The following is a 10,926-nucleotide window of genomic DNA, read 5'->3' as shown; positions in this document are numbered from 1 at the left end:
AACGAAAATAACAGAGGGGGAGAGATGGAGGACAGTTAGTGAATCAGGAAGGGCAGAGGATTAGTAAGGAGGAAGTAGCTATGAAGAGAATGAAGGGGATGAAGAGTGGAGAGGCAGTTGGCCAAGATTACATAAGTGTGGAGGTATGGAGCTGTCTATGAGAGTGGAATTTTTTAACCAGATTGTTTAACACAATCTTGGAGAGTGGGATAATACCTGAGGAATGGAGAAGTGTGTTGGTATACATTTTCAAGAACAAGGGATAATATTCAAAGCTCTACTTGGGCGAAAAGCTGATAAGCCATACAATGAAGCTATGGGAAAGAGAAATTGAATAAAGGTGATGATCAGGAAGCTGCAGTCTGGCTTAAAAATGAGAAAGAACAATACAGATGCGATGTTTGCTTTCAGAGTCTTGATTGAGAAGTATATAGACGGTCAGAAAGAGTTGCATTGTGTAGACCAGGCAACAAAGCAAGCTGGGGTGTGCAGTAAGAGTGTCTCTGAGCCCCTTCTTGCTTGCATTGGTGATGGACAGGTTGACAGATGATGTAAGGCATATTTTACGGTTCCTTACAGCACTACACACTCCGACACGACCGGTGGCAGCACACGTTTAGAGTCGCCTTGCGACTCGCTAACCAACAGTAGAAGAAGTCTGCTTGAAGCGTCACCGCAGGACCAAGCGGGAAGGAGCGGGCAGAGGTGAAGCGGTGTGAAAGCAGTGGCTATTTTCTTCTATTATTTAGCTAGCAGGCAGACTACAAGAGCTAGCTAAATAAGGGGCGACTGAAGACGGAACATGCCGCGGGAAATCATAACGCTTCAGCTCGGACAGTGCGGAAACCAAAGTACGTGCAAAGACGTTGATAGCGTTGAAACCGCTACAGCTTTTTTTATTGTTAGCTGTGCGAGATGTCATCAGATTGCCATGTATTCTGCTGTGTAACGACAGTAGCTAACTGCTAATAATAAGTCGAGCTAACTTTAAATGTAACAGAAACAACGACCTTGTATCCTAGCTTACCAATTGACTAATAGTGTCTATAAACATAATGTTATCGTGTGCATATTGTGTGATTACCATCAGGTGCCTTTATGCATTTTATGGTAACGGGCATCCGTGCATTTAGAGTAAAGTTGTACCAGTTTGAGTAGTCAAAATGAACATGTTTTGTTTACTTGTGCCCCCTCCCTGTTACTCAGTCGGATTTGAGTTTTGGAAGCAGCTGTGTGCTGAGCATGGCATCAGTCCAGAGGGGATTGTTGAGGAGTTTGCTACAGAAGGGACCGACAGAAAGGATGTATTCTTCTATCAGGTAAGCGGAGCAGAAGTATTCTGCTTCATAGCACATAGTCTCTCTTGCTATGTGTTACAATCAGCCTACATTTTCTGCACCGCAGAGTGTACAACGTCTCCAGTGTGATGATGCTTCTATGCAGCTGAAGTGCAATCATATTATTTGCGACTAGGTGGCATGCTTGTATCGTAAACTGTAAGAACCAAGCTCCTGCAGGGAGACGACAAGCTCAACACTGCAGTGTTTTCATCTAACCGCTTGTTTTTGATTAAAACCCCAAAGGCTGACGATGAGCACTACATCCCTCGTGCAGTTCTCCTGGACTTAGAGCCCCGCGTGATCCACTCCATCCTTAACTCCCCATATGCAAACCTGTACAACCCAGAGAACATCTACCTGTCTGAGCATGGTGGAGGTGCCGGGAACAACTGGGCTAGTGGCTATGCACAGGTGATCACCTGATATAACCTACTTTTTTCTTTTTGTTTTTTTTTACCCTTACCCCATTAATCTCAATAAAAAAATTAATAACACATCTAAAATCTGCTCTGGATTCTCTACCTCTAGGGAAAAAAAATTCAAGAAGACATCTTCGACATTATTGACAGAGAGGCAGATGGCAGCGACAGCTTGGAGGCAAGTTTATCTTTTATCACATACTGACTATCCCAGAGGGCTGGGACGATTGAGGCTGTGGCAGTGTGGAATTTTAAAAATTGATTTAAGAGTAAATTGATATGGATGTGTGTAGAAATATTACATTTTTAAGAGCAGCTTGAAACTGTAGCCTAAACCTTATTCATGCATTAAAGTGTCAGGTATTTGTTGTTAATGTGAGGGGATTACTTTTGAACCTGTTGAAATTACAGGGATTTTCTGTCTGATATGGATATACTTACACCTTGTAGCTTGTTTTGTGTTTCTTTGTAGTTTTGTGGTCATGCTGCAGCTCCATTTGTCTCTTTGTGATCTGGTTAACTGGTAATGTCTGTCATCATTTTGTGTCGCTCTGTGGTCATTTTGTGTCTCTTTGTAGTGGAGCAGTTGGTGTCTCAGTGTCTCTTTGTTGTCATTTTGCGATCATTTTGTCTTTCTTTGTGGTCACGTGGGCAGTTTTGGTGTCTCTGGGGTTGATTTGTGTTTCTTTTCAGTGACTTTTTGGAGGTGAAGCTCAGTCTAGACTGAGTAAACCCATTCGTTGTCTGAATACTGTTATGGAGTGGTGGATTTTACTCAGGCATGATTTCTCTCAGTCTTTAAGGCTTGCGTTTTGTTTTTGTTGTGGTAAAATGCATGTAGAAATGAATGACTTGATAGAAACGGCATGCTAAAATGGTGCCAGAGCCTGTCATCTTAAAACCAGCACAGCCCTAGCCATGCCTCACTATTATTCTTAGCGTCCTTTTTTTTTTTTTTTTTTTTTTTTTTTTGGGTGAACTTTCTTCAGCTGCCAGCCTCCCATAAAATAACAGTCGCATTTCCTTTCGAAGGTCTGCAATTTCTGTAACTCATTCACATTATGACCCCACATTATTATTTAGTGTGTGCACTCGTGTGTGCATTGGATAGGAAGGTGGGCCGAGCTGCTGTGGGGCATGTGTATGTTGGCAGGGTGTGGCGTGCGGTATGTCTGGTGATAATAGCCGGGCGAGTGAAGAAGGCAGGTATTACTGGGCTGTCTTGGGGGGGTGAGGGAGCCTATTTGTGAGGTGGGGCTGCGTTCCCATTTATATAACTGCAGAGGAAAAGAGGCATTTGCACACCCACAGGCACATTTAACGTTCTGCTTCAGAAGAGTTCACAGTAAGGTTCGCACATGTGTGGCGCACGCTGTAGCTTGAAATTGAAGGTATTGAGTGATCCTTTGTCTTTGCAGGGATTTGTCCTGTGTCACTCGATTGCTGGGGGGACAGGCTCGGGGCTTGGATCCTATCTCCTGGAGAGGCTCAATGACAGGTCCGCATGCACATACTCGACTTGATCCCTTGTATTTCTTTTTCTTGCAGTATAGTACGAGCAAATAATATATAATTTCTGTCCCACAGGTACCCAAAGAAGCTGGTTCAGACTTACTCAGTCTTCCCAAACCAGGATGAGATGAGTGATGTGGTTGTTCAGCCATACAACTCACTGCTGACGTTGAAGAGACTCACTCAGAATGCAGACTGCGTGGTGAGCAGCAGCATTATAAAAAGGAAAAAAAGAAAGGATACTAATTAATCCCATTGCTTTCTTGGCATCATTACACACCAATGACATAAATAATCTCACAAGATGGCATAGGGATATAGCAATCAGCATTTTTGGAAACCCTATAACCATGCCATGCAAAACAAAGTTAAAATAAACCAAATTGTTCAGCTATTCCACCCAATAAAATTTAACATGTTGAGATGAGATGTCTTAACATGTGCTTACTGGCCACTTTATTGGGTACAGCTGTTTAGTTTCCTGTTTATGCAGACATCTAAAAATCCAATCACATGGCAACAACCCAATGCATGTTGTGCATCTAGACTTGGTTAACATGACTGAGTTAGAATGGGGGAAGAAAGGTGATTTTGAATGTGGCATGGTTGTTGGTTCCAAATGGGCTGATCTGAGTATTTCAGAAACTGCTGACCTACTGGGTTTTTTCCCACACAACGATGTCTAGGGTTTACAGAGAATGGGCCCCCCCCAAAAAGAAAAGGAAAATATCCAGTGAGTGTCAGTTCTCCAAAAATGCCTTGTCAGCAGTCAGAGGAAGAATGGCTAGGCCAAACCTGCTGCAGTTATGAGACATTATCATGTCAATATGGACCAAAATCTCTGAGGAGTGTGTCCAGCACCTTGTTGAATCTGTGTTATGAAGAACTAAGGTGGTTCTGAAGGCCAAAGGGAGTCTAACACGGTATACCTAATAAAGTGGCCAGTGAGTACTTAAAGTCTGTATACTACTGTAGCTATCTCCTTTTATAAGGAACCCATACTTCACTGAAAAGGTTTCTTTAAGGTCTGTTTTATGTTAATTTTAACTTTTCAGTGTGACATTATAACACAGATACAAAAACTGTTAAATATTTTCCCCCCAATTTGACTACTCTGTTGTAATTTGTCTTTTAAAGTGAAATTACGTGACACTTGGCTTTAAGCACTACAGCTTAATTGCTGACGGTGCCTTTGATGGATGCTTTTTATGGCATTTTGTTTATATTTTGAATTGCACAATCTTGTTTTATGATGCTACTGATAGATAGAGACTGTCTAACTCTTATCTTTTCCTTTGTTGAAGATCTACTCTTGAGGCTGCTTCACTACTTGTCTAGCAGGCTAATAAAGAAGCAAATTGGAGTGCCAGCCTTGAGCCCTAGCAAATCCTATCTAATATCGAACTTATTAAATCTAAGTCCTGAATTGGTGATTGTATTAGTCTGAGATGCTCTGACAGTCTAATGGTGTTTCCCCTTTAATACCTACTTCCTCCAGGGTCTTGCATAAGGCCCCCATGTTGATTAAATTAGCCGCAGAGCTAATAGAATCTGCCCAAGAATTGGTCCCCCTGTTGAGACTGTACAGTGTGTCTTTTATATTCAACTCCTCTAACAACAGCACACTGTATTGCTTCTTAAGAGGTTCCTTTACTGCATCGTTACTGCGATATCCTCTCACCCTTTCTTTAACATTGTAGTAGTGTATTGGCTTTCACTATGCTGTTTTGCTGGAGAGTTTTCCCTCTCCCTTGTTTTTCCTCTTCATTTGTCTAATCATTGCCCTTTGTATGTGAACTGTGCTTGTGCGTCAGGTGGTTTTGGATAACACCGCTCTAAATCGGATTGCCACCGACAGGCTGCATATCCAGAACCCCTCATTCTCCCAGATCAATCAGCTGGTGAGTGAGTGATATAACACTGTGTTAGAGCCTCTGCCTCTCTTTTTGGTTGTCAGTCAGCAGGTCTTAGTTATAGGTGTAGTTTGCAGTCTTCCTTGATGTATTTGAACAAAGACAAATGTTGAGACAGACTGCGCGAGACGTGGCGCCCAATGCAGAAATTACAAGATGCACAAACTAGTTTGACAAGTTAGTTGAACTTTAAAATGGATTTCAGATTTCTTGAAAAGAACCACACTTGGCTTCACTTTCCAAACAGTTTAAAGTGCTTGACTTGAGCTACACTTTTTTTTAGGGCCAAGTGGCAAAAAAAAGAAAAGCTTAGGGTTTGATTTACATTTGGGTGCGTGGTTGTTGTTGTTGTTTGTTTTTTTAATATATTTTTATTATTTTGTGGTAAGATGAAAAATTTGTGTTTTCACTAGAGCTGATCAATAATTTTAGTTGTTCTATCAATAAAGTATCTGTCTTTTAAACACAGCTATTGAGCATATAGTGCAGAAATAACATTTCAAAGGAGCTTAATTTGTCAATGTCTGCTTTAACATTCATACATGCAGGTTTCCACCATTATGTCTGCAAGCACAACCACTCTGCGCTACCCAGGCTATATGAACAATGACCTTATTGGCCTGATCGCCTCTCTCATCCCCACACCCCGTCTCCACTTCCTTATGACTGGATACACACCTCTCACTACTGACCAGTCGGTGAGTTGCGTCCCTTGTGATGCGTGTGAAATTAGAAAATAATCCCGATGGTGTTGCGTTTGAAATCAATCACCCTGCTGTGTCTCAGGTTGCTAGTGTGAGGAAAACCACAGTGCTGGACGTGATGAGGAGACTCCTACAACCCAAGAATGTGATGGTGTCCACAGGAAGAGAGAGGCAGCCTAGCCACTGCTACATCGCCATCCTCAACATCATCCAGGGGGAGGTCGACCCAACACAGGTACAATTGTACATCTGGTGTCTGACGTGTTGAACTGATCCAACATAATTATGTTAGGACTGTATTTAAACATATGTGAACTGACTCTAGGTGCATAAAAGCCTCCAAAGGATCCGGGAACGTAAACTTGCCAGCTTTATTCCCTGGGGTCCCGCCAGCATCCAGGTGGCTCTGTCCAGAAAGTCCCCGTACCTGCCCTCAGCTCACCGAGTCAGCGGCCTGATGATGGCCAACCACACAAGTATCTCCTCTGTAAGTGCATATTGGAAAGTTATGTTCAGTTCCAGTGTGTAGCTATGTAGTGGAGACCTTAATCTGTCCTTGTTCATAGTTGAGGATATGCAGTGAGCTGCCCAAGCAGCATTTCATGGGGGATTCCAGGAAAAATTAGGTTTTGGATTATCATGCTGCCAAACAAGACATTTCCTCAAAACTAAGTAATCTTTTTACTGGTTTAAAACGAGTTGTAAAACTAAAAGAAGCTATAGCCATGTCATTTCATTATATTACTCAATCTAAGGTGATTTAGAAAGCCTTTACTGGTGGTTATATTGCTGTGCTTTGTTTTCTCATGAATGTAGGTCCCAAATTTAAGCAAGGGGAAATTAGTGTTACACAGAAGTTTCAGTCATGCAATAGACTTCATTTTTCTTTCCTGTAACACCAAGGCAAAGAAACAAAACAGAAAGTGTGACTGTTCTAAAAAAAAAAATCTGAAAAAGAACCTTTTGGTTCTTTTCTCACTTTAGGATGTTAGCGTTGATGTCACTTTTTCTTTTTTGCTGTCCCGCAGTTGTTTGAGCGGACATGCAGGCAGTACGACAAACTGCGTAAGCGCGAGGCCTTCCTGGAGCAGTTCCGCAAAGAGGACATATTCAAGGACAACTTTGATGAGCTGGACAACTCGAGGGAAGTTGTCCAACAGCTGGTAGACGAGTACAGCGCAGCAACAAGGCCTGACTATATTTCCTGGGGCACGCAAGAACAGTGAACAGACTTTGTCTTTTATACTTAATTCTCGCTTCTGGACAAAAATAGTTTTCTTTCACACAGATATCACAGAATAGTTATTTGGCTATAACTGCTTTTCTGGATAAAAACTATATTTATTGGCTTGCTTTAACATGTAATAACATAGTGTTTGTGTCTCCAAATTAGAGACTTTCATGACTATTAACCAGGAAAAGTAAATGAATCACATCCTGCAGATTCTGAACCCCCAGTTTATATGAAGTGTTCTCAACCTTAACAGTTCTGTGAAATAAAAGAGCACTAATTATAGAAAATCCTGTACAAAGCATCAACAGCTGTTGTCTCCAAAACATCTGTAAATGTATATACCCGTTTCTGTATTTTTATTGTTAATCTCTTGCAGCAATGTTATTTGCAGTTATCCTCAGCCTAAATCAACATTTTGCCTTGTTTTGGTCTATTTTTATACAAAGTACTGTACTTTAGTTTTTGTGCACTTGGTAGGCAGAGAGGTGTCCTTGCATATAGATGGAACTGACAGAAAGCAGTAGCATGCTGGTTAATGTGGTGCGCTGTACCATCTGTATGCTGCTGATACACATTGCTCATTTGTTATCACAGTACATGACCAACAAGAATGTCAAGTTGAAGTTGGATTGGAGCCATAAATGGTGTTGAAATACCTGCCATAAAAACAGCATTGACATTTTAACAGCATTTGTCCTCTAAAGAAAATGAGTTTGTGCAGCTGAACACAGTACAAGGATATATCTAATTTAAACACTTCATCTCTATGCCTGTAAATATTCTTGATTCACTGGCTTCCCCTGTGTTGTCTAAAAGTGAATATACTGCTACATCTCGCTTGCCTGTTGGACCTGTTTTAAACTGAATAAAAACATTTTCTATTATTTTAATTCTTACCTGAAATGTCTCAGATGTTATCTGAAGACACACCTGGTCGGTTGTATGAGAATGGAATAGAGCTGTGCTCCTGATGTTTGTTCATTCGACTAATTAAATGGCGCATAACCACAGGGCAACAAAGACAGTTGGCATTACTTGTTCAACCAGCTATTCTTATAAACCAGTAAAAAGCGTTGGCACTAACAGCACAACTGAGTTACCTCAAAACTACAGGAAGACAATAGTCCTAATGCTTCACAAGTCTGGGCACCACATACGTACATTTCTCAAAATAAAACAGGATAGATGAGGCTGAAAAACAGCACCAAAGACAATATGGTAAAAATTTTTATTAATTACATACAGTATTTATAGTTTTTTTTTATTGCACTCTCAAGTTAGTTTCAAAACAAACAATAGTGCAATTAACTATACACAAATAGAAAGGTACCATGCAACATACAAACAAGCGTAATACAAAGAAAAAACGTGTAGTTTGATTTTTCTTCTTTCCTTTTCATACAGCTTGGAGCTGCCTGCAGCTGCAGTAGAAAAAGCAAAGACCTGCTTCTGAGCAGGATACAGGGCAGACTGCAATGACTTGTCAAGGCCTTCCATGGTGAGAAAAAAAAAAAGAAAATTAGGCTGGTTATATTGCATGGGGCAGTGTAGCAGACAGTACTGGACTATTATCTTTACAAAGCATCTACTGTCTTAAATTCCTACATTGTAAATACTACACTAAGAAGACGTGTACAGCAGGAAAATGTTAATACAAGTGGAAATAGTTGCATATAAATTAGGGAATCTGTCCGCATTTGGTTAATTTCTTCTTGTAAAAGCTTATTAAAATACGCACATCTTTGGTCCGTGCTCAAACCCACGACTTGGTGAAACTTTGGCTTCAGAATAACCAGTGAACACAAAGGAGGAGCTACATAAGATTTACACATAAGAGCTGCTTTAGGGAGCATCTACGGCTCTGATCAGTTAAAGCAAACTTCAAATGAATATATGTATGGGTCTGAAATTAAGACATAAAAGGAGCGTTGAAACAAAATAATACTATGACAGCATCTGTGGCCTGATTAGAAAAGTGTTTCTTTAAAGTAGGGGCACTGTTCGATGATCCACATTGCCAACTGGGGCTGAGATTTTTATATTTATATATGTATAACATAAAAGCACCTTTTTTTTTTTTCAGCAGACTACAGCTGCATTAGGATATTTGTCAACATAAGCAAAATTACCTAATCAGTCAAGTGTTAACCAAATTTCAGTTCAAGGATTAAAGTCAAGACAAGCAGCACAACGAAGGACGAATCAGAGCATTTGGTAGAGACACTGTAGAAAGGACTCCAAAATCCTTTGGTTTCTGTGAAAAAAGAAACAGTTAATCCGGATCCTGAATGCGTCATGAAGAAAATGACACGGCTTTTCTGATTTCTCGATCAAATAGCGCACATAGGTAAGGGGTTTTGTAGCAGTGGCGGCCGACATGACTCAACTATAGAGTTCAACATCTGTTTCCAGTTCCAAGTTCACATGGCTCACTGCATCAACAGTTCTAGGTAATGCAAGCTCAGCCGGGACCTTGTGAAAACTGAACGTCTCTGATGAACATTTCAGCATAAAGGGATGTGAGAGTGAGCGGGTTTCTATGTGTGTGGCAGAGACGGAGAGCAGCAAAGACAGGGGAGATGTCTGTGTCACTGAATATTCTCAGCACTATGCCAGCAGTGCGTGAGGGATCGCCGCCTTCTACAAAAGGCAGCGCACATATGGCACTCTTCATGAAAGAAAGAGGACAAAGTAGTGTCTTTATTCTAAGCCATACCTTTATGAGGTGGGTACCACAGCTTATTGTTGCCGTAAGTCTCAGCTCTCAGCTGCTGTGTTTCCCCAACTACTCACATTGTCTTGAAGGCTGGTGTGAAGGAGGAGTGGGAGATACTGCCATTTAGGGTAACCTAGTAGATTGCGTGACAGGACTGGGTGGGGGGAGGGTGTTTGACACCTCATCAGCAGCCGTATTGGTTTCTGTGGGCTTCTGGCTTCACTTGCAAAACAGAAACCCTTGCCTTCTCATCCTCTCCCCAACCCCCCTCTCTCCTACATTGGCCAGCTCCTTCAGCTGGAAAGCTCAGCGAGGGTTTATTTTCAAAGATGGGGAATGAAAACAGCTCTCTCTTTGTTTTGGCTGCTGTGCCATTCCCAGCGGAGGAGGCACAGTGTCTTGAGGACTGGGCCTGGGACTGGGCCTCACAGGGGGCCACACAGAGGAGTTGGCTAAGGGGTTGGGGAGTGAGTGTCCGGGTATGGGTCCCTCTCAAACAGGGTGCGAGGGCAGCTCTAGGAGTGTGGGTGTCGGCGCTGATCGGAGGTGACGGAAGCCCACCTCTGTGCTGTCTGCTATGGTGATGTCTGCATCTTCCCCTTTTCCTCGTTGGCGATGGATGGCACTGAAATAAGCATTCATCAGCTGCATGATCTCAGTCAGCTGTGATGGAGAGAGGGAGAGAGAGAGAGGTCAAATTGGTGGCAGTCTCAGTGTCTGTCTGGCACTGTCACAGGAGGGCGGGTAAAGATGATGTCATTCAGCTGCCAGAAAAACTAGATCCTCCAGAAGTAAAGCGTGATGTTTGGCAGATTTAAGGGGACATACACATCTCTTAACTGTGTCTGGGTAGTTCTTCACTTTGACCACACTGTTCAGCAGCTGTTGCAGAAAAATTAAGGGAGGGTACTATGGAGGAGTTCATTTCTTCATGCGTCTCTCCATTACACAGACCTCAGAGGACATAACCACCAAACCACCAGAAGCAACAATTACCCTTACTCTAGTCCTACTGATTCTTGGCTAAACATAGTCTGTGCATAAAACAAGTCCCTGAGTTTCAACCTGCTTTTCAACTTCAACTATAA

At 41.9% G+C, this 10,926-nt stretch overlaps 2 protein-coding genes across 2 annotated transcripts in view; one reads left to right on the top strand and one right to left on the bottom strand.

Annotated features, from left to right (window-relative positions):
• Positions 1 to 564: 564 nt before the first annotated feature.
• tubg1 (tubulin, gamma 1) lies at positions 565 to 8,012 on the top strand. Its single transcript, XM_040046158.1, has 11 exons — positions 565 to 851; positions 1,207 to 1,319; positions 1,584 to 1,751; positions 1,869 to 1,937; positions 3,178 to 3,257; positions 3,347 to 3,473; positions 5,086 to 5,172; positions 5,733 to 5,882; positions 5,971 to 6,123; positions 6,214 to 6,375; positions 6,917 to 8,012. The coding sequence occupies exons 1-11, from the start codon at positions 803 to 805 to the stop codon at positions 7,112 to 7,114; spliced, it is 1,356 nt and encodes a 451-aa protein (XP_039902092.1). The 5' UTR covers positions 565 to 802; the 3' UTR covers positions 7,115 to 8,012.
• Positions 8,013 to 8,336: 324 nt separating this feature from the next.
• plekhh3 (pleckstrin homology, MyTH4 and FERM domain containing H3) overlaps positions 8,337 to 10,926 on the bottom strand; it is a 36,593-nt gene continuing 34,003 nt past the window's right edge. Inside the window, exon 13 of the mRNA XM_040046132.1 lies at positions 8,337 to 10,501. Coding sequence (XP_039902066.1) covers positions 10,331 to 10,501 — 171 coding nt within the window. The 3' untranslated portion in view covers positions 8,337 to 10,330. The remainder of the gene's footprint in view (positions 10,502 to 10,926) is intronic.

The sequence above is a fragment of the Simochromis diagramma genome, unplaced genomic scaffold (assembly GCF_900408965.1).
Source record: "Simochromis diagramma unplaced genomic scaffold, fSimDia1.1 OVJJ01000321.1, whole genome shotgun sequence".
Classification (NCBI taxonomy): domain Eukaryota; kingdom Metazoa; phylum Chordata; class Actinopteri; order Cichliformes; family Cichlidae; genus Simochromis; species Simochromis diagramma.
This window is presented reverse-complemented; position numbering and strand designations above follow the sequence as displayed.